This window comes from Sphaerodactylus townsendi, linkage group LG08 (assembly GCF_021028975.2).
Source record: "Sphaerodactylus townsendi isolate TG3544 linkage group LG08, MPM_Stown_v2.3, whole genome shotgun sequence".
In the NCBI taxonomy this organism is placed as follows: domain Eukaryota; kingdom Metazoa; phylum Chordata; class Lepidosauria; order Squamata; family Sphaerodactylidae; genus Sphaerodactylus; species Sphaerodactylus townsendi.
Genome location: NC_059432.1, coordinates 53,770,255 through 53,793,604, shown reverse-complemented (window position 1 = coordinate 53,793,604; position 23,350 = coordinate 53,770,255). Strand labels below are relative to the sequence as shown.

The 23,350-nt window shown below is 40.7% G+C and overlaps 1 protein-coding gene across 1 annotated transcript in view; it reads left to right on the top strand.

Moving 5' to 3' along the window:
- Positions 1–23,350, top strand: part of FHIP2A (FHF complex subunit HOOK interacting protein 2A) — a 38,659-nt gene that overhangs the window by 11,254 nt on the left and 4,055 nt on the right. The window contains exons 6-15 of the mRNA XM_048505617.1: positions 3,914–4,195; positions 6,690–6,886; positions 7,127–7,241; positions 7,344–7,420; positions 7,492–7,684; positions 8,600–8,769; positions 11,006–11,149; positions 15,030–15,120; positions 17,799–17,942; positions 21,618–21,758. Of these exons, the coding sequence (XP_048361574.1) occupies positions 3,914–4,195; positions 6,690–6,886; positions 7,127–7,241; positions 7,344–7,420; positions 7,492–7,684; positions 8,600–8,769; positions 11,006–11,149; positions 15,030–15,120; positions 17,799–17,942; positions 21,618–21,758 (1,554 nt within the window). The remainder of the gene's footprint in view (positions 1–3,913; positions 4,196–6,689; positions 6,887–7,126; positions 7,242–7,343; positions 7,421–7,491; positions 7,685–8,599; positions 8,770–11,005; positions 11,150–15,029; positions 15,121–17,798; positions 17,943–21,617; positions 21,759–23,350) is intronic.

Genomic DNA, 23,350 nt, shown 5'->3' with positions numbered 1-23,350 from the left:
CTGGCGAACGTGGCCCCATGGGCTGCAGGGTCACTGGGGCCGTTCGCAGGGCACCATGAGAACAGCCCTGGGGGGTGCACAGGCATCAACTATGCTGGTGTACCTCTGTGTGTGAGGCAGTGCAGAAATGGCCAATCTTTGATGAAAGCTATCACTGAAGTAGTGAGAATATCTGCATTTAGAAATAGCTTTGACAACTTTGGTTGTTGTTTTTTGAGATGCAAGGTATTATTAGGCTTTTATGTATCGCTTCATGCCCTATATGTGTATGTTGTTTAGTTATCTAGCTGATATATTTACCAGAGTTTTTTCTTACATTCTACAGTATCACTTTGTTTTTTGTTACAGAGAGAGTGACATTTCTATAGACTCCCTCTGTCATTTTCTAGACTACAGGAATTAAAGGTTAGAGTAGGAGTAGAAAAATTCTGCTTGAAGGGGAACAAATAAAGGTAGACCTAGTAAATCTAGTCTACACACGTCTCCGACTCAGAGACGTCACTGGCATTCAGGATTAATTTACACCCAACAGTAGAGAGAAAGGGTGCAAATAGATAAACAAGATGACAACTTCCTTGCATCTTTAAAATTAATGATATTCAGGCAAAGATTGAATGATAAAACATGTTTATCCACATATGATATGTTTAAAATAATGGTCCATACTAAACCTATCACAGTATGAGACATTTTTATGATGGGAACTTTATTAGGATATTATTTTAGGGTGTGCCAGATTTCTGAAAGCTAGTATTGGGACGTGGGTTTTTTAAAATATTTTGTTCAGTCTTTACAAAGATCTAAAGAATTCATCTACTTGCAATTTGCCATTGAATTTAGTTGCCCCCCCCCCCTTTTTTTTGCTATTATATATTGCTTGTTTTTATTATCTTTACTGGTATGGCAATGAAGTCCCTTGGTGGTAATCACGAATCAGAAAACACAGAGCATGTTTTATTAAACTTTCCTATTAGGTGGTTCAGGATCCAGTATTATACACTTCCAGGAGGCAGGTGAGCAGGTGGGCCTCAGAACTGCATGAAAAACTTGTGATCCCAGTGTGTTTTGCTTAGTTGATGCATCAACTAACAGTTGACCAGTTTTGTTTTGGTTTCTTTGTAACCAACTAATACTGAAATACCATTAGCTGATTCCTGTCTGTAACCACAGTATTGGGGTAGTTTGATTAACTCTAGGAAACACAGGATATCTGGAGCTGGTCAAAGAATACATAATGCCATGCTTTTGGAGGGTCCATTCTGCTTCTAAGCATAGCCCTTATGGTCTATATTTTGTTTTTACCTTATAGCCATGCTCATTTTCAATATTTGTGGAGAAAGTAATGTAAAGACTTGTGGCTATTATTTATGTCATTGACCCATCAACCCCTCTCTAGGTCCAAATTTCAGTTTAAACATGACATTGCATTTAAAATTTTTTAGTTATCACCAGCTAATACTCAATGTCACATTTGGATTGAGCAGGTGTCCTGAGTGTGCAGGCCATGAATTCCTGATGTGCTAGGTGCTACAGCTACACATGTGGGCACCAGGTAATGTAGATATGATGCCAGAAAGCCATGTACGGTTAGTTAAACCCAACACATTTAGAAACTAGATGGAATTCTGGTCTAGGGCTGAGGGATTTGGATTTAAATCAGGATTAATTTACACCCAACAGTAGAGAGACCATCACATCACAGGATGACTTTGGGCCAGCCGTTCTGTTTCAATCTAACTTCATTCACAGGGTTGTTGCGAGGATAAAATAGTGGAAGGGTGAGCCATGTATACAATCTTGAACTTCTTGGTAGAAGAGTAAGATAAAAATATAGTGGAGTGTGGAGAATGATGTTTTAGTGTAAATGGTATTATAGATCAGCTGCGATGATCTACAGCGATTCTGTGCTGACTAATTCTTCTTCTTCTTCTTCTTCTTCTTCTTCTTCTTCTTCTTCTTCTTCTTCTTCTTCTTCTTCTTCTTCTTCTTCTTCTTCTTCTTCTTCTTCTTCTTCTTCTTCGCTATTTGCCCTCCTCTCTACCCTTTTGCCCAATACATACGCTAGGAATTAATGGTGTTGGGTACAAACAGTCAGATATGTCTGCCATGAGGTCATTTTCTCTGATGCATGGAGTGTTGCATGTTCCTCCAGAAAGAAAAACTTGGGTGTCCATACATCTTTTCTCAGGAGTGTTTATATACACAACTGGTGTTTATGCAACCTCAGCTTAATGCATGAATTCCATCCTGTTGCCCTCCCCATGGAAGATGCATTAATTCCATCTTCAAAGATAAGATTTATTAGCAGGAGTGTAATTTTTCTCCTTCAAGAAGATGAATCAAGCGACCTCTAAGGCCTTCAGTAAGATTCATAAGATTTTATTATCATCGCAAGTGCACAGAAATAGCTTTTATGGGTAGGAGAATATGGCTGTGTTCTTTTGCCTTTTGCTCCGTTTCCTGACAGTGACTCCTGGTTCTTATAACATCTTTTGTTTTTCTTAGAGGCATGCTGCATAGAAGCATGATTAAATTGGAAATGGTATTTCCAGAAGCATAGTGATAAGATGGATTGGGGTGTTGACCTGAAAAATCCACATTTTCTGTTGCATCTGTTGGTGTCAAAAGGTTTACTTCATATAGTAAATGTGACATTTGTACTGAAGATAGGACAAATCAAGCAGCATTCACTTATTTCGGTGACTTGATGGAATAAGGAAAGGACATTTATTTCCAGACCTATTGGACTGACACAGAGGCTGGTTTAAAAAATGTGGGTTGAAGAAGCATTCCAGTTATTGCAGGTCTTTTGATCATAGCTGTATAGCCCACAACCCTGTGGAATAAAGCCCACCATTCAGAAACACCTTTAGTATTTTATTAGTGGGAACATGTGCAAATATTGTTTTTTAACCATACAAGTCTATTATATATACACAGGTGATCACAAGATATTAATGGTGGATGAAATACAATATATGAATGATGACTCAAAATTGAAAAATTGCTGGAAGAAAGTTAATGAATAATGAGTATAAAATGACAACTGGACACCTGATCTGTATATCAAGTTTGGACTGAAAGTTTCCCCAGTCTTAAAAAAATAAAATCTTGCAACTCCTCAGTTACCGTATATACTCGTGCATAAGTCGAGTTTTTCAGCCCCTTTTTAAGGCTGAAAAATGCCCCCCTCGACTTATACACAAGTCAGTGATTTTTCGGGGGAGACCCTGGGAAATGTAGTTCCCACCAAGTTGTTCGAAGCTGGAAGGGAACAGAGGCAGGCCTCTTTCTCAAACCTGCTCTGTTTGTTAAAGTAAGCGTGAGGAGGGCACCGCGCCGGGGGGGGGGGGTTGTGCCAAGCAGGGAACTCCCTCTGCCCCAGGGAAAAGGCGGCTACCTTCTCCCTGGGGCAGAGGGGGAATGGCGGTGGCCCCCTTCTCTGTGCAGGGAACTCCCTCTGCCCCGGGGAGAAGGCGGCTGCCCTCTCCCTGGGGCAGAGGGGAAAAGGTGGCGGCGCCTTGCTCTGTGCAGGGAACCCCCCTGCCCCAGGGAAAAGGTGGCTGCACTCTCCCTGGGGCAGAGGGGGAATGGCGGCGGCGCCCTGCTCTGTTCTGCTGGCTGCTGCATTTCCCACCCTCGACTTATACACGAGTCAATAAGTTTTCCCAGTTTTTTGTGGCAAAACTAGGTTCCTCAACTTATACTTGGGTCGACTTATACACGAGTATATACGGTAGTTAGACCCTAATGAACCATTTGCCTGTTTATTTTTGCTGTTTCTTCATTCATTTAGGATAACTGCATTTGTCACTGCTTTAGTTAGGAAATATTCCTTTTGATGTATTTCTCTTTTATGGTAAACACCATTTTTCATCTATGTAATTCTTTGCACGGATCTTATACTTTTCAGAACAAACTAAAAGCAACGGTTTCAAAAAGTACACCCAAATTAATTGCAGAAGATGTGCAAAAAGGCCAGGATTTGGGGACAACAGATACAGAACAATCTGTTCAGCTTGAAGAAGCAAGAGTGGAACAAGCAGAGAAAGAAAGTGATCTCCCTCAGCTGGCGGATGACCTGTCCACAAGTCTGGCTGAATTAAATTTCCCTACATCTCCTGAGACATTGGCTTTTCATCCACATGGAAACTATAATTTGGTGAATTCTCTGCTCAATCTCACCAAAAGCCCGGTTAGTTGTATTTGACTCTGTCAGACACAGTAGAATTTACATTTGGATTCTGAGGGAAGAAGTCGATATGTATGGGGAACAGAAGACTTGTAGGAAAGATATGAATGTACTATAAATGTGGTAGCTTCCATGTGCATATTTTGCCTGTATATAGTGATTGCATGTTGAATATTTTTGGTAGACAACTTGTACTTTTTCCTGTTCAAATGCATTAATATCACTTTATGTAACATTTAATTGTGGATTTATGTAACATTTAATTTTGGATAATATTCTTGTCCTGATAGAAAATACACTGGGTGTTGCTACAAACCTTCCCCCCATCCTGCTTCAGGCTAAGGTCCATGAGTTGCTGGAGCCAACAGTAGTATAGTGTGAATTCTGTTTCAGCAAAGGCTGATGGTCACCTGGTGCAAGGAAGTGGAAATACAGCCCCCTCTCATCCAGGAGCAGGAGCCCAGTACTTAGAAGTAGCACACCTGGTTAGGTCAGAGAGCACTGCAATGGGACTAAGATGGTTCAGGGTTGAGGGATTGGCTGAGGAGAGACCTCTGGGTCAACAGTAGGCTCTGGGGTAGAGGGTTCAAGTCCAACTCAAAAGATGGATCTCAGAGTCTATACTTCAAAGGAGGCCCCTAGAAGTGTCTCAGCTGCTGCCTCCTGTAGCGGTGTTAGATGCTCAACTGCCTCCTTCTCTGAACCTTTGGCCTCTTCACCTGACAAGGAGGAGTCCTTGCTCTGGTTTATGCAGATTCCTGTTACAAATATGTAGAAACATAATGGTTTTCTCAGCATTACAATCTTCAGTCGGCATTTGAGGATTGTTTTTTGGTTACTGACCTGTTGCAATTTCTCCTTCTCCCCCTTCTTAAAAAGGTGGCAAATTTGTTTTTATTAGAACCTTTCAATCAGCTTGGAACTTCCTCAGAATCACAGTGGAAATTGATTACCCTTGCCTCTAAAGTAGTATCTATGAAAATAAAGCAACATACTGCAAATAGATTATCATATAAAGGCTGCAGTGGAGTTGACTATGGTTTTGTATTTACTGTGTCTGATTAGTCTAGTTTAGATCAATTTTATTGAGCCCCTATTCCCTGGTCTTGTGACAGGGGGAAAAAAATGTGTGGTTTCCCTGTTGCTGTTTCAGCTACAGATATATTGCAGTGGCATCAGGGAAACAGCACAAAATGCACGGGTTCCACTTGGCAGGTTTTTCCATGTTTTCCTTGGCAGTGGTCACAACCTCCCTCACTGGGGACTTTTTCATGTTTTTAAAATAATCCACAAATGAATTAATAGTTAACCCAATTGATTATTCAGTTCCTCTGAATTCCCAACCTCCATTTTAAAAAAGTAAATCTCTGGCAAATTATTGCAGAGATACCAGGGCAAAAGGCATACATCTGCAATGAAAGGGGCTCGGGACTAACATTTTTTTAAAATGTCAGCTGGAAAATTAGAGAGCCTGATAAAATGTTCTAATGTTTATACACCAAATATTAATACAATATAACATTAAATATCACGAACACTGTTTAATTGCTGATGAAAAAACAAAAAAGGTGATTGGGGAAAATGGCTGTTGTGGGGGCAGGCTAAGTGGTGCAGCTGTGGATGGGAAAACAAGGATTTTGACTCCGCATTCTTTTCCATAATGTTGCCATAAATCAGGTTTTAGAAGATCTCAAGGAAGGCAGGAAAAGCCTAGGAGGTGCTCTTAAGTACCACCACTCTGTGGGGAAATGGGGTGGGGGGAGGAACCTGTTTCCTGATAGCATCCTTGTGTAAGTGATCATAATGGCTCCACTGGAAGGCATGTAGTAGATGCTGTGTTTGGAGAAGTTTTATTCTTCTCATAAGTTGGAGTTAATTTGTAGTATTTGAATTGAAGTGGCCATATTGGTATTCTTGACAATATTGCTCAGGATTGCAAGACTCACTTGCTACCCAATAGTTTACCCATGTGTCTGCGGGGATGAAGATAAGTATTACTATTGATATAGCATTGCTGGTGGTCAAAGTGTTTCACGTCCATTCTGTTAGTAATCCTTCCCCATATTGTTGATAGGGAACTGAAGCTGTGTGAATAATGGCTTACAATCACCTAGCAAACTTATGGCTCTGGTGAGATTTAAACTACAACTTCCCACCTCTCACACTCATCTTCTTTGATTTTCTACCTTCATTGGATTAGACTGCAAGTGTTTCTTGGTAATAAGCCCTGTTGAAAATTTCTTAGGATAAGGTTGAAAGTATCCTGTAAGCTGTATTTACTTGCAGTATATAACTGGGCGTAGAAACTAGTATGATAGAAGTGGCTGAGGCTGCCCTTGATTGATTTATTAGGGTGCATTCTAGGCAGTTGTGCTGGTCATACAGAGTTCTTATTTTTTCTTTTGAGAACAAAAAAGTGATGTAAATAGCTGCCGTAAGCACGGGACTTTTGAACCTCAAGAAAAACGTATTTCTGCCTTCTTCTCATGTGTGACAGGATGGCCGAATCGCTGTGAAAGCTTGTGAAGGCCTCATGCTTCTAGTGAGTTTGCCTGAGCCAGCTGCTGCCAGATGCCTAACCCAAAGTACATGCTTATGCGAACTGCTGACGGACAGGCTGGCCTCCTTGTACAAAGCCCTCCCGCAGTCAATGGATCCCTTAGATATTGAAACAGTGGAAGGAATTAACTGGGGGTAAGAATATTGTCTTTGTTTGCATTGCATCTTATGCCATGAGCTATTTTAATTATTTTTTTTAAAAAAGAAATTTTAATCCCACCTTATTCACCAAGCTTTAGGTAGCTCAGAAACAGTAAACATGGTGGCATCGATGACACGAGCAATATTCTTCCACTGTAGTCAGATTATCTCTGGTTGTTTTGCAATAAGAATGAAGTATATGTGCTCAGTGCTTTTTTTCTTGTTGCCATTCAGCTTGGATTCATACAGCCACAAAGAAGATACATCTGCTTTTCCAGGGAAAAGAGCCCTCATTTCATTTCTTTCCTGGTTTGATTACTGTGATCAGCTTATCAAGGAAGCTCAGAAGGTTTGAAAGTCCTTTTTTTAACCTTTGTTTGTGTACCGTCTAAAATGAGTTTAGAATACTTTGTGAATCAGAACGGCAGCTCTTCTGTGTTCTTTATTTCAGATTACGGCCATTGCCATGGCAGGCTCAGTACGAGACCGATTTTTTGTTGGTGTCATGGAACCCCAGCTAATGCAAACGTAAGTAATCTTTTTCCATCCGAAAAAGGTGGGACTCCCCTACATTTGCTTAATATCCTTCCTGTGTTTAGTTCAGAGATGGGGATTCTCACATCAACTGCTCTGTTGCATCGTATCGTTCGTCAAGTCACTTCAGATGTCTTAGTGCATGAGATGGTTTGCTTCATCCTTGGAGAACAGAGGGAGCCAGAAACACTGATGGACATCAACAGGCATCCATTGCGACATCGTTTAATCGAACACTGCGATCACATTTCAGATGAGGTAAGAAATTATATTGTAGCCTGTACCTGGTGATGGTTTCCGTAATACTATCATCAGTGTCATCACATCAGTGAACAACTATCTTTAGATCCTTGAGTAAGTCCCTCAGATTCTTAGCAACTTTGAAAATCTTAATGGGTTTGTATATTTCATCTGCAGATATCTGATAGCCATAAACAAAATAAGTTGTGGCATGCTGAGTGTTATGTAAGGTCAGATTATTATAGCTTCCACTGATCCTTCTTCTAGGCCATTCTATCCCTAGTGAATTGAAGCTTCATTTTGAGGCAGTGTGATCCAATGAATATAATGTTGAATTTGTTCCTGGAAAGCTCTGAGTTCTGCTTTTATCTTCGTCTGAACTGGATATTAGCATTTCCAAACAGTGAGAAAATCAGGGATTGGGAGAGGGAAGATGGGTCCTGATCCATAATTTCTTGCAAAAAGCCAGTGTCTGTTGACCTCATACAGTTTTTGCAGAGATAAATGTATATACAGTGCTTTGACCCATTATAAGTACTAGAAGAAGAGTTTGGATGTATACCCTGCCTTTCTCACCTGTAAGGAGACTCAAAGGGGCTTACAAACCCCCTTTCCTTCCTTTCCGCACAACTGACACCTTGTGATATTGGTGGGACTGAGAGGGTTCCGAAGAACTATGACTAGCCCAAGGTCACCCAGCAGGCTTTGTGTGTAGGAGCAGGGAATCAAACCCAATTGATAGTTTGGGGGATGTGTCTTTTATGTTGACTTTTTCAGTGGTGAGAAGTTACCAGCACTGGGAAGATGAGTGGAAAAGACAAACAAAATGAAAGTACTAGACCACTGCCCAGATGTGGAGCATTTTGGCATGAGCTCAGTCAAGCAGGATCTTGGTTCACGGTCTTTAATGCCATTTTTTTTTTACTATTGCAGATCAGCATAATGACGCTCAGAATGTTCGAGCACCTTTTGCAAAAGTCTGACGAGCACATTCTTTATAACTTGGTTCTTAGAAATTTAGAGGAAAGAAACTACACAGAATATAAACCACCCTATCAAGAAGATAAAGATGTGGTGGAGAATGGCCAGATAGCAGGAGCTGTGTATGTCCTTTTCCTCTTCCTTTTGTGTTACTGAAGAATTTTGCAGTGTTTGTAGTATCTTCCAGTTGTTATTTTCAAAAGAAATACTCCTTATAGATCTTGGGCGGGGAGTAATTTTAACATACTGAAATTATTCGGAATACAGACTGTTAATTAAGGATGTAGTGGAAACTGCCCCAAGCCTGCAGGGTGGGGGCGGTATAAAAACCAAATAAATAAAAGTAAAATAAAGTTACTGTTTTAAACTATATAGATTTGTTGTATAAACCTGCATTATATAACAGTTTTTGAACAATAAAACACTGCTAGAATATTTTGAATATACAGTCCTTTATCCCTAAATCATTCATAGTATACTCATAGTATACTCCAAGTCATTCATAATGTATATTCATAACATACTCATATTGAGGTAATTATAGCATGGTGCCCTTCTTCCGTTGTGTACGTCTTAATTCAGCTCTCACACTTGGATAGTTTTGGTCAGTTTAACACATGAGGCTAGGTGCCTTGGCATGTGCATTATGGAAAAATGTCTTAAATTTTGCAGGGTTAATTGTTATTTTTCTGGGTCTATTTTCATAACTTAAGTATATTATATTCATCTGAACCTGTTTCTTCCTTTTTGTGATTGATTTACATGAATAAGCTCTGCAAGCCTTTGAGTTAGACTCATGCTGTTTGTTAATTTATTTTTTGGGGTTTGCTATAACAAACCAGGAACTTCCTAATCTTGCATGTTATCCTGCACCATAAACATTGTTTCTAATTGATCAGAAGTTTGTGAGCTCCCTTCAGATGACAAAAATCTGCTTTTTTGCTTTATTTATCTGCCCATCAGTTTGTACTTAACAAACTCTGTATATGTATGTGCTGTCAAGTCACAGCTGACTTATGGTAACCCCAAAGGGTTTACAAGGCAAAAGACATTCAGAGGTGGTTTACCATTTGCCTGCCTCTGCATGGGCTGAGAGAGTTCTGAGAGAACTGTGACTGGTCCAGCAGGCTTCATATGGCGGTGTGGGGAATCAAACCTGGTTTTACAGCTTAGACTCAAGTCTGCCACTCTTAACCACTACACTAGCTCTTTAATCAACTCCAATCCATCTCAGTGTTAACCAGTAATATTGCCTGTTTATCTTTAGCATGCAGAAAGTTTTTAAGTTAGTAAATCAATACTCTGTCTCAGATAAAAATGTTTGTGCAGTCAGTTGAGGTGCAGTGGTCAAGAAATTGTATGCTTCTGCATTAGAATATAGTCCACAATATCATTCACTTTTATGCACTGCCTTTGTCAAAACCATTATTTTGTGCATTATTGAACATGGTACTTTTATACACAAGCATTTATCGTTCATTGAACTTCGATTACCAATACTTGCGTTTTGCAAACTACATCATACTTTTTCTTGGCAAAATGGCTGTCAGAGTGTGGGAATCAGTTTCTAGAGAGAACTCTCCTCACTGTTATTTTAATCCAATCACAAGGGGTAGACAATTTGAAATCAGACCCAGCAACGTGTCCTGAATGTGTATTCATGCATTCAGGAAGATCATCTGTACCTAAGCGGGTCCATCCGGCAGCTGCTCATAGCCGGCCAAGTGGATCCGGGTAAGAGAGGCTTGCAGACTGCTGCTCTTGGCCAGCTGGCATCGGCAGAGGGGCTGGGCTCACTGGGGGTGGGCAGGCACTGTCAGCATGGCATGCAGGGAAGGCCAGTCAGGAGTAAAGGTATGTGACTGAGTTGGATGCCAATGTTGTATAACTGAACTGAATGCCAAATTGTATTTTTACTTTAAAACAGATGTGGGGAGCAGGGCTAGGTAGGCACTAGGACCCAAGCAGAGCACTCTACAACAAAGAAGGTCCAGCATGTTGAGTTCTGTGGTGGAGGAACATAAAATCTGCTAACATCTTTTTCTGAGACAGAGTATAGGAAAGGATCCAAAGGACTGTGGGACTAATTCTGCCTACCCAGAGAGGAACTTACAGTTTTTTGCACACCTGTGCATGCACGGCATTGCAAGCTGTTTTTGAGGCTAATTTCTAAAGCAGCTTTTGGCTAGGCAAAAAAAGGCAAAAGTCGCATTGAATGAATACAATCTTTTGAATTTGCCTAACACTGCTCTTTGTATCCCAGATTAAATGTCTTTCAGCAGAAAAGTTAATCATGTTCTTGTGTTTGAAAAATAAACAACAAAGCCTTCTTTTCCTTGTTTTATAACAAATTCACAGAGACCTGGAAGAAGATCCATTATTTACTGATCTTTCTCCTGATACCATGCTGTCAAACCAAGAGTGGCTTAGTGCTTCACCACCTGCCAGCCCAGAACACCTGAAAAGTGATGGGAAGACAGAAGTTCATAAAATTGTAAATAGGTAAAAGCTGAATTCTATAAGTAAATAGTTTTCTTTTAAAATATATAATTATGAAACATATAACACAAAGCCCCCCTAACTGTTCATGATGTGCTGGCGCTCTTCCTCCACATGTCCCCCTTTAAAAAGTAGGGTTGTAGAACTGATGGAGCCAAGGTGGCCTCTGGCTTTTCAAAAGATGATACTTTGTGGGATTGGAAAGACCTTTGCCACTGTTTGGGGGTGGAGGAAAGAGGAAGTGTGAAAGAGTGAACGGGTCGAAGAAGGGAAAAAGCAAAAATGAGTTGGCTGTGTGGAAAGAAAGCATTCCCAATCAATGCAAAGAGGGTATGGAAAGCAATTATTTGGTCATGATGGTTCCTAAGGTACAATAACCAAATTACTTGCTACCTGAAATCTTAAAGACAGACTGATTCAAGCTGTAAAAAATATTCCTGTATTCAAAACCTACATCATATTCCTATAACATGTTCTTCTATAACATGCTAGCCAATACCTCAGGAAGATCAGATCAGTTCTATACATCTTTCCTGCTTCCTAACATGCGATATGGCAAAATTTTGCCTGACAGCAAGTATCATACGCAACCAGGCGGTTAATAAGGCTGGATTATAATAATATCATCAAACTCATTATTTGATCCTAGCATTGTGTTGCATTTTTCTAGGTTTTAACTGATGTATCTGGTTTTATATCAAAATAAACTGAACTGTGAACTTCTGTTCATATAATCATTTAGAGTTTAATCATGAGGTAGTGGCTATATAATTCCTGCTGTGTAATATGTACAGCTGAAACAGTGAAAGGAAAAGAAACAAAAAGATAAATGCCACTAGGGGGTGGTGCTTTTCCAACAGCAGTTGACTGAAAAATCATTTAAGGTTTCATTTGAATTTCATAGACAGCATTTTTGTTTGTGTGGGAAGGGTAAGCCTCTCAGCTGTGCAGCAGGTTAAGAGTTATGCTGTGTACACATCACTGTGTGCATATTCTGCCACCATGCTAGATGAATTCAAACTCTTGTTTATCCAAATTCTGTATTCATTAACCTGGGCAAATGTTGACGCAATTATAAATTTCATTTATGCAGTATTTCCAGATAGGAAACCCAAATTAGACATTAGGACAGGATATCTAGATTCCGCTGTAATTAACAGATGTAAACGAGGATGAATAAATAGGAAAGGTGATAAGAAAATGTTCAGAATAAAAAACATATGTACAGTGCAAAAGCCTTATAGTGACAGGAGGGAAACGGGAAGAGATTTAAGACTGTATTGTTAAGCAAGAGAGCAAATGTAAGGAGGTCTTTTCAGAGGGCAGTCCCATTTTATTCAATGGAACTTATTCCCAGAAAATTTTTCTCGCAATTGCAGCCTGAATAAAGGAATGATAAACATACGAAGTCAGGCAGGGCATAGAAGCCTTCATTTTTTGAATACTGGAAACTTTTACAAATGCTGCCTTCCTGCACATTTTCAAAATATATTCACAGTCGTGTTGATTAAAAATGTGAAAGTTGGTATTCTTAGGACTGTACATTAGTTATCTATTATGCAAGCCCCGCCTATAAAATTCACATCCATGAAAACAATAGCAGTTTAGCAAAATCCAGAGGTGAGGCAGAAATAATGATGTTAAGGTAGGTGGTACTTATCTGTACAAATAGACTTAGACTTAGGATCACCAGTTGTTTAACATGGACTTAGGGCAATCATAGTTACCATATACTGTTAACCTTTTTTAAAAAAGCCCTAATATTTCCTAAATTGGGTGATTGTATTTTCATCTTTGGTTTATCAAATGGAACTTTAATGGCACCGTTAAATCATTTTTGTAGATAAGTTCCACGAGAGTTTCTTGGCTCTAATGACCTTTGGCCACAGAGTGTGGAATTCTTAGTTATCTAACACAAATTCAAGCATACAGGAAAGAAAGTTTAAAAATACAAGCCATGTTTTGTTTGTGTTACTAATCTATTTAAATATTTGTTGCTTTTTACATTTGAGTGTTCAGTTGTAAACATTTCTGTAATTGTTACCTTGTTTTTACATCATTGATGTAGACATTTGCAGGGCTTTACAAGTCATCTCAATATCTACCATAACAGCTTACTAAATACTAAATGTACTAAATAATTAGCTACTCAAACACAAACCTCGGTAACTTTTAAGGAGGAATTTGGATTTATACCCTGCTTTTCTCAACCACAAGGAATCTCAAAGTAGCTTACAAACTCCTTCCCTTCTTCCCACAACAGACTCCTCTCTGCCTTGCCCCCACACCGCCACATCCAGGCCCACCGTGGCTCACCATTGCAACCCTATTGTTGTCACTCCTAGCATCACCACTATGGCTGGAATGGCTCCTGGTGTCACTGCAGCCCCCTGGCCTGGAATGATTCTGTACTCTCTGGCCTAGCCATTAAAGATATGCAGGAAGGCTGGCCACCCTCCACTGGTATGGGGGAGGACAGTCAGAGCCACCCTCCTGGCTTTCCTTCCTCCCTTCACGAATATCCCATCCTCAGTGCTCTATGCCCCCCTCGCTGTTCTGCTTTCTATATACCCACATCCATCCCAGTACTCTGAGGATGAATTAGTTGGGGAGAGGGGAGGAAGGAAAGCCAGGAGGAGGTGGTGCTGAGTAGGTGGATTGGGTAGGCATAGCAATGTGGGTCGTAAGATGAGGAGAGAGAAGATGGGCAGGGAAGGCATAGGGAGGTGGCACCAAGGATAGAGGTGATTAGGTAGACAAAGCAGATGGGCTGGGAAGAAGGGTGGAAGGAAAGGCATATGGGATGCTCCCCACCTACAAGTTCTCCATGGTTCCCCTCTGTTATGACTAAATCAGGACTGCCTGTCTTGGTCAAGCAGGAGGGTCTAGCCCCCTATCAGCAAAGCTTTCATTCCCTGGAGTAAGAAGCAGTTACCACAGTCCAGGGCAGGCTAATGACCAGATGCTTAGTCATGGTCTAAGAACATAAGAACAAGCCAGCTGGATCAGACCAGAGTCCATCTAGTCCAGCTCTCTGCTACTCGCAGTGGCCCACCAGGTCTAGGTGATGGTGCCATTGATCCTCAGAGCTCAGACTCAGACTTGGAATACATTCAGCTTCTAGTGCAAAATATATGTTTCTGGAGCCTTGGTAACACCAGAGCCTCACATGAATTTGCCCTTCAGACTAACAGAGACAGATCTATAATGGTACCTAAGCATTAACAGGAGAAAGAAAATCCAGTGGTTGGAATTCAGTACTTCATTCTCTCAGTTGAGCTTAAATAGAACTCCATTGTGAGTCTTACCAAAGCAATATAGCATGCTCATGTTGGTCCAAAACAATTAGAAGCCATGCACAGGCAGCTGAAACTGAAAAAGGGCCAAGAACCACAGGTATGGAGCCAATTCTTTATTTCCCCATAATACCCTCAAAAGTGTGGAAAAGTCAACATGTGTTTTAGTGAGCCTTGCAAATCTTTCATGACTAATTGAAATGCAAAAATGTTAAGCATATGTTTAAGCAAAAAGAAAACTATAGTCTACATTCTGTGTATGGGATACAGAAAGAAATGTAGCATAGACTCCAGGGATGAATGACAGCATGTAAAATGAGCGTAACTCTTCACAGATATTTTTTACCCCTTAGTGTGTGCTGCTACTGTGAAGTTAATGTGACAACTGAAGGTGCTTTGGGTCAAAAGCAAGACAGTGGCCTCTCTTTGCAGTGTAAAATCTCAGAAGCGAGATTGTCAGAAGTGCCTCTGCTGATTCCTTCATCTGTTTTCATTGCCCAGAAGTATGGATAACTGCAGGGGCTTAACAGTGTTGGACACATCCATTGTTCTAAGGATATTGCCTTGTGTCTTGTTTCCCTTTTCAGTTTTCTTTGCCTAGTACCAGATGAAGCCAAATCTTCGTATCACGTGGAGGGCACAGGTTATGATACCTACCTCAGAGATGCTCATCGACAGGTAAGGAACAAAAGTAGAACACTTGGTTGTTGGCGTGGCCTTGGAGAAAGAGTGCCAGGCAAGGATACTGTCCTTGAAGTGCTGATTTTGCTTCCCTTTCTCAGTTGTATTCAGTTGCTATTAAGACCATCCTTTTAAAAAGACTTTCCCTTCTTCATCTTCAAAGACATCCCAGCTCAATGTGTATATTCTCTGGTTTACATGAAAGTTTACTGATGTTTAGATTGAGCTGTCTATTTAATTTTCTGAATGTTCATTGTTTCCAAAAACAGTTGGTCTAGGGTTGATTCCATCTGGGCTCTAGAAAACAAATCACAACAACTTTGTGTCGTGTTCCACATGAGATCTCCAATTCTGCAAACACCAGTGGCATATAGTATTATAAAATTCAATTTACGGATATTTGGGAGTAGAAATTTACAGATACTTGGGAGTGGGTGGGTGGGCAGTCTGTCTTAGAATGTCTTCTGTACTGAGAGAAAAGTGTGGTACATGATTTTTCCCTTTCTCCATTCTACTCTCAGTCCTGTAATATAGATTAGGTTGAAAGGGGGTGGTTGGCCCACAGTTGCCCAAGGAGTTTCATAGCTAAGCGGGACAATGAACTTTAGCTTCAGCATTCCCGGTCCAACACTCTAATTTACTGCACCCTGTTGGCTCACCAAACTGCTGGTTGAGTTCCTTGTGCTATTTTCTGTGTTTAGAAGAGGCTGTATGTGCAGTGATGCAAACAGAAAAATCTGAACAATCCACTGTGCTGTGCTGCATAATAGTTCTCAAGTTTGCATTTGTATTTATTCACATTGTCCTTTCATGGCAGCATCTTTGACAGAAGCAAGTCACTGAGGAAATGCTACACAAGCTATTGTTGAAGCCAGAGCTGTGTTAAAGATTCAGTACAAGTAATGGGCAGCCTCAGGCAGGCAGTTTTGAAATGCGTAACGATCATGAGAAAAGAGAACTTGTATGTTCTTGTTTTGTAATATCAATTCCCGTTTCTTTTTTAAAAACTTCAAGTCTCTGTGGTCTGAGGACAAACTGCATTTGATTGCAGCCCTGCGATTTACTTGCAGATTGCTAAAGTGCTCTGAGCATATGCAGCAAAATTAAAAGTGCTGCGCAGATGCATGGAATGATAATTTTCAAAATGGGGTGCTGTGTGGTTTCCGGACTGTATGGCTGTGTTCTAGCTGCATTCTCTCCTGACATTTTGCCGGTATCTGTGGCTGGCATCTTCAGAGGATCTGATAGTAGGAAAGCAAGTGGAGTATATATACCTGTTGGTGGGGGAAAGAACCCACCCCGGACACTCCAACAGATATATATACTCCGCCGCTACTAGATCATCTCAACCACAGATGCTCTGAAATTAACGATCGAAGAATATACTGCTAAGCTATGATACAACCAAACTAACACAACACCTAAGAGATTCCGACTTCTGTGAAAGCCTTTGACAATACAATTTTCAAAATGTTATGTTTTCAGAAACAAATGCAACAGCTTATCCAGTCAAGTAGAAAAAAATTCCTTGATGCTCTGACTTTTGCTTTTTGTTTCTGTTTGTCTCTCCAACCTTCTGAAATATGAGGAAAATGGGGAGATGGAAGAGCCACAAAAAATCTACATAACTCTAAACTTGAAACCAGAAAATATCTTTCAGTTTTTTGAGGGTGGTTGTCCTCAAAGGAGGAAAATGGGTGCCACCAAAATAGAATAATGCTCACCTGTACACTGTCAAATCTTATAGCTGTCATTGCATCCTTTCCCCGACGTTCATACACTTGTACCACTGAACAAATGCCTTCTGACTGTAGTGAAGGATGGCAGCGTTTGGGAGGCTTTTACATTGAAAAGTCTGGGCAAGTATGGATTTGGATTTTGACTAGAGTGATCTAGGTTTGAGTCTACAATTGGTCCTGAAGCTACTGAGTACAATTATTTGTTCTTTTTCAGCAGAACCAACCATCTGGGCCGGCCGTTGTTACGATAAAATGGGGATAAGGGGGAATGCAACCACGTTCTAAGGTCCTGGCAGAAAGTTATAGCTAAAAATGTAGCAATAATCCTTTCAGGTCCTTAATCCTTTTCATTTGGGAAGGGGGACACAGTGCTCTTCATTGGTACCCTCCACACTTGTGTGAATGGCCAAGGGGTATGATTATATATGTACTCTGAGCAAAAGCTACTTCATGCATATTTTTTTTCTACATGGAGATTAACCTCTGTGTAAGAAAATGAGGTGCAGTTTTTCCCCTCTAAAATGCTTCATGTTCAGAAACATTTCAAAAGGTGATATGCAATGAATAAATGTAAAAATAGTAAAATGTGCATTTTTATTCTTTTTATAAATGGCTGTATTCATTGGAGGTTTTCCCCGTGTAGGAAAAATATGAAGCAATCCTAATACTGATACAAAGAGATTTTTATTTTTAAAGTTAAGGTATCTAGTTATGGAAGACAGAGTTCATGGAAGACAGAGCCCTGGAAATATTTCTCAATAGCTGGTTAGGGAGAGGAAAAAATCCTGCGAAACAGTCGTTTGTGTTCTTTCAAATGACTGATTGCTCATCAAACCTAATAGACAAAAGCAAGTAATTGCCGTTGTTTACTACAATAAGTGCCTGTTAAAATTGGCTTCATAAATGAGCTGTTGATTAATATTTTGCTTTTTCTAGTTCCGGGATTATTGCACCATATGCTTGCGATGGGAATGGCCTGGCTCTCCGAAACCTTTGGAAAAGTGCAATTTAGAAGCTTTGTTCTTTGAAGGACATTTCCTGAAAGTTCTGTTTGATAGAATGGGCAGAATTCTTGATCAGGTAGGCCTGCAGTTCTTGATGCTTTTATTAAAGACATGGTTGGTTTTTGCATGATCACAGAGATTTTTAATATATACACCCTGTAGTTACAGGTCACCCTGCAGCTGAGTGCAGCTCTTCAGAGAGCTTGAATGAAAGATGATTTAATGATATAACTTAAAACAATGTCAGAGATTCAGGAGTGTCAATCTGTCTGGAGTACAGGAGCAATTTCAAGCTGTATTGTCAGTGTAATTTAGGCGTTACCTTGTATTTATCTAGTTTCTTAGTGCTTTGTTTCAGTAATCAATGTGTTGTTCAGTTTTCTCTCCCTATATGTGACTCTCTCTGTGTGTAATATATGTATCTATATAAAGTGTTTTGTAGTAAGTTGAACAAAAAGCATGGCATGGGACTTATTCCATGCCACCCTTGCTGCCTGGTATCCAGAAGGCAAGGCTGTTAAAGGCTGGCCAGTGTGGGGTGGTGAAGTTGACATGGGGGTGGAATCTAGAGCGCAGGGCCAAATATGGCTGAGCAAGGTGGTGCCTCTGCCTCTTCTCACTGTGCTTGTCAGCTCCTCCCTCGCTCTTGTGCATTGTTTGGTTGCATTGTATTGTTACAGGCATTTGAATTGTTATTGCTTTTATCCTGTCACAGCTTAGTGGGTTGCGCTGGGGATTGATCCTTTGGGGTGGCGGAGCCTGCATCCCAGCCCCCCCCCCCGTTATTGGAAGCCCCCCCTAAGGGGCCTTGGGGGTAGGATGGGCCTAGTTGCCACATCCCCAGATGAGGTCTGCTGAATGGCACACACCCCCTGGCAGCCAGGGGAGATCCATTTAGCGGCCAGTGCCCAATTGGCTTCCAGTGATTTGCTGCTCCAGGTTCCCTCAGCATTTGGGCTGGGGAAAGTCTGCATAGGGTTCAGCAAGCATGCTTCCCAGTGATCAGAGCTGTTCCCTGTGCTGTGCCTCTGTTTCTTTTGCTGGCAATCAATGAAACAAGCTGTGGCCAATTTTATTACCACAAAAAGGTGCCCAGCGTGTTTATAGGTGGGCCGGTGGCTGCCCTCCCTTCCTTGGGCAGCAAAGACATCCCTTTAGGATGGCCTACATTAATGAGAATGAAAATCAAAGCTCTGTTCATACGCTTGTGCCAGTTGCTGCATTTTGAAAATTGCTATATTGACTTTTATGTACTAGGAGCATCCACAAATTGGTTTACCAGGGTTAAATCCTCCTGGACTGTGTCATGAGAAGGAGGCTAAAGAGTACACATTTCCTTCCATAACCTTTCACATTCTTTGTTGTTTGGAGAAAGTAAAAAAAGAAAGGTCTCTCTCTCTCTCCTCCTCCCACCCTATGTGCTTCTTACCTTCTTTATGTGTTACCTGTCCTGCAAGCACCCTGGAACCCAAGTAGTGGTCCAGGAGGTCCAGCACACCCCTCTCTGCACACTGATTTTTATGTTTTTAATCACATTTGCTGCCTGCTGAACAGATCTTTACTTAAAGAAATGGGTCTGCAGCAGCATATGTAGTTTGCCACCAGGCCCTTCCCACACCATTTAGACTTGATATCTGAAACCATTTTCTGTCTCCGTCTCCCTTTGTCTGTTGTCAAATAATTGGCACGTCAATGTGACACTAAAGCAGCCTTGATTAGAGACACGCATGCCTTCTCTGAAATGACTGTTGTAGTTAAGACCTAAATCAAAATTTCAGCAGCTTTAAGAAAACTAATCTTGTGCATATGAAAATCTGGTCCTAGTGATGAGGTTGCGTCAGAAAAAAAAGCTGAAATTCTTTACTTGAAAATTGTCAGGCAAGAAAATATCTAGCCGCATTTCAAAAAATACGATGGGTTATTATGGCATGATGTCAATTTGATATAGTACCTGTCAGAATGACAGAATTTCTGGATCAGTCAAGCATGATGCTATTCTCTCCCTTGTGTCAAGGGCAATACTTGATGCTCAGAGAATTAAACTATACATGATAAAAATCCTTAAACCCTTTCTTATCTTCCCAAAATCTGCACTTGAAGCCAGATTTCGGGAAGGGGGTTAGGTGTAAATTCTTTTTGCCAGTTGCTAATGCAATTCAAACAGAAAACTCTTGGTTTAGTTAATACAGATTAAAATTGCTCAGTATAATTATTGTGTCAGATGAAGTACCTGATGCAATTGGACAAAAGCTTTTTGACACAGGTTCTTAATGCTTATGTAAGTTTGTTAGCACTATTTATCAAGTTTATACATTTCTGGTTTGTGATCCTGCTTTTGTTCTTTATGCATAAAAAATACTTAAAATCCTAGTCTGCAGTGCTGCCAATTAAATAACTAAAGGGTTGGATTCTGATTCCGACCAATGGAGTGAAACCTTCAGCATTTGGGGGCGGGGGGGGGAGTGGCCTGTAACAGGAGTGGGAGTCATGTCAGTGCCTTTTGGGTTTATTGTAACATCATATATAGTCATCCCTTAGCATGGGTTAGTCTGTAAATTGAAATAAGCAAAATATAATCCTCCATTTCATTTATTAACAGTTTTGCAGGCCAAAGAGGGGCTCTCGGTTAATTCCAGCCACAGCCTAGTGTTAATTTGCTGTACATGCTCTTTTGCCTGTACTTGTAGATCCTTTGGCCCTTGTTCTTGTGTCCCTTCCTGCTGAAAGATCAACAGCGACTGTGAGCAGTGTCTGTAATTGCAGCATCCGCTCTTATCGTTGTTCCCCAAAGGTTTTTTCCTTGACTATCAGGCCACTCACAGATACCTTCCTCTTGTCTGCTTATCCCAGTAGCTGAGATCAGTGACACTTTGCCAATTGCCTCGTGTCAGTTGGGTGCGCTGCTGATATTGTTGCAAGCAGCAGCTCGGTAGACTGTGAATAATTGATCCCCAGCCACCCAGTCTGGGAGCTCCTTTGTATTCCTTTGTGGCTGCAGTGTTGGCAGCCCATCCCTCCCGCTACGGCCACATGACATGTCGCTGTAGCAAAGTCAAGAAAAAGCTGTGGAATGACTTTGGGGAAACACCTGCAGTGAGTGGCAGCAAGTAAGAGTGATTTTGAAATTCAGGTTCAGCTTATCAGAGCAGTTACACATTTGGAAAATTGTTTCAGTCCCGTAGCCAAGATTTCTTCGTTTCACCCTCGCTAGCTGGATTCAGGGGTGTCACTCGGTGCTGACCCCAATCTGCTATTTGGATTACTGGGATCAATATGGAGAGCGGCACAATTCCTGTATGGCTTGCAGGTGTTGCGTCGGCTGAATCAATGTGCCTGACACAGAAATAACCTCCGTCTACAAACGGTCCAAACAGTAACCACAGATTACTATTCCCTACTTGCCTTCCCATTTCTGCTTCTAGGTGATTTTTTTTCTCATTGATTGCTTTGGATAAATAATTGTCCTAAACAAGTGGAACTGAAAGCACAGCACTTTTGACTTTAATTGGATTGTTCCTGGTTTTTCAGATCTGTACAGAGTACTGAGATTGTGGCTGAGTCAGGAGATTTAAAGCAACATCCTTATGCAGCTGGTGGTTATGACATACAGTAAATTTTTCACATGGGAAGTCCCCAAAGCTGTTAATGTTCTCCTAAAAACCAGGCATATTGTAATGGACAGGAGCATATGGAGAGAGGAGGAAAGAAGACAGCTGATTCATGATTTTCTTTTGCTTTTTTCTCCCCACAGCCATATGATGTCAATTTGCAAGTCACATCTGTGTTGTCCAAGCTCTCCTTGTTTCCCCACCCACACATCCACGAATACCTTTTGGATCCCTACGTAAACCTAGCTTCAGGATGCCGGTCTCTTTTTTCAGTGATTGTTAGGGTGAGTAAATGAACCACATGTAATGTCCAATGTTAGTGAATTGAATGGCTTTATAAAACATACATGGGATAGCAATATACAAATAATATGTGGCCAGTCACTTCAATCACTTTTCTGTTTAATTATTTAAAAACAAAAACCATGTTTTTGTTCACCAATTAGGTATTAGTGAAATGCAACACTTGTAATGCCAAATTCATTGCTGCTCTAAACTAACAGCTACTCTCTCTGAAACAGCAACCAGAACGGGGATTTTCTCCATTGTTGGCCCCAAACTATGGAACAGCCTTCCCTGTGGAAATTTGCCAGGCCACCCCTTTATGGGTTTCTGTGCCTGGTGAAGACCTTCCTATTCACTCAGGCCTTTGACCCCTTTGATGCTCGCACTGGTGGCTGACGGTTGGGGGGGTATACGGGTTGTATGGATGGATGGTTTTTAAGATGGGTTTATATGATTTTTAAAATTGTTTTTAATTTGGTAAGCCACCCTGAGACTTCTGTATAGGGCATAAATGCCATAAAAGAGCCCTGCGGGGATGGGGCGGTATAAAAGCCTCATTCATTCATTCATTCATTCATTCATTCATTCATTCATTCATTCATTCATTCATTCATTCATTCATTCATAAATAAATAAATAAACAAACAAACAAATAAACAAACATGCAAACAAGCAAACCTGTGTGATCTTTACCTATTCTCAGTGCCTTAGTATTTTACTGCTGTGTTGTAATGGAGGTAACACATAAACCAACTGTGATAATACTTCATTAAAGAAGGTAGGCATTTGAGGAGTCTGCTGCAAAGTTACTGAGGCTGTAAATGAAGTCAGCTTCAGTATTTATATTTTCTGAAACTGTTGTTTACAACTGTTGTGTAGTGGTTAAGAGTGTTGGATTAGAATCTGGGATAACCAGGTTCAAATTCCCATTCTGCTGTGGAAGCTTGCTGGGTGAGATTGGACCAGTCACCCAGTGTCAATCTAAGCCAGTGGTGGCGAACCTTTGGCACTCCAGATGTTATGGACTACAATTCCCATCAGCCCCTGCCAGCAAGGCCAATTGGCCATGCTGGCAGGGGCTGATGGGAATTGTAGTCCTTAACATCTGGAGTGCCAAAGGTTCGCCACCATGGATCTAAGCTACCTTACAGAGCTGTTGTGAAGATAATATGCAGGAGAGGAGAATGATGTAAGTTGCTTTGGATCCCATTAATGAATGAGCTGGGATATAAATGAAATGAATAAATAATAAGTAAATAAATATAGTTGAAACATTTATATCCTGCATTATCTATCTGTTGATTCTTGAGTAAAAATATCAAATAATAAAAAAAACACCTTCCATGTAGGAGCCTGTTCACTGGAACCTCTAAAAGGGTTTTATCCCTTTAAATGAAAACCAGCAAGTGATTAAATCCTTCTAAAGTATTTAAAGCAAAGCAGTTGGGTAGCTGAAGCATACTGTACTTCAGACGTTATCAGTATACCAATATTTTCTTGTGCATAGATTATCTCCACATAGGAAAACTGAAACAGATTAAGTTGTTTAGAGAATGCAGAGCTTACTGTTTGTTCCATTTCACTTACTGCT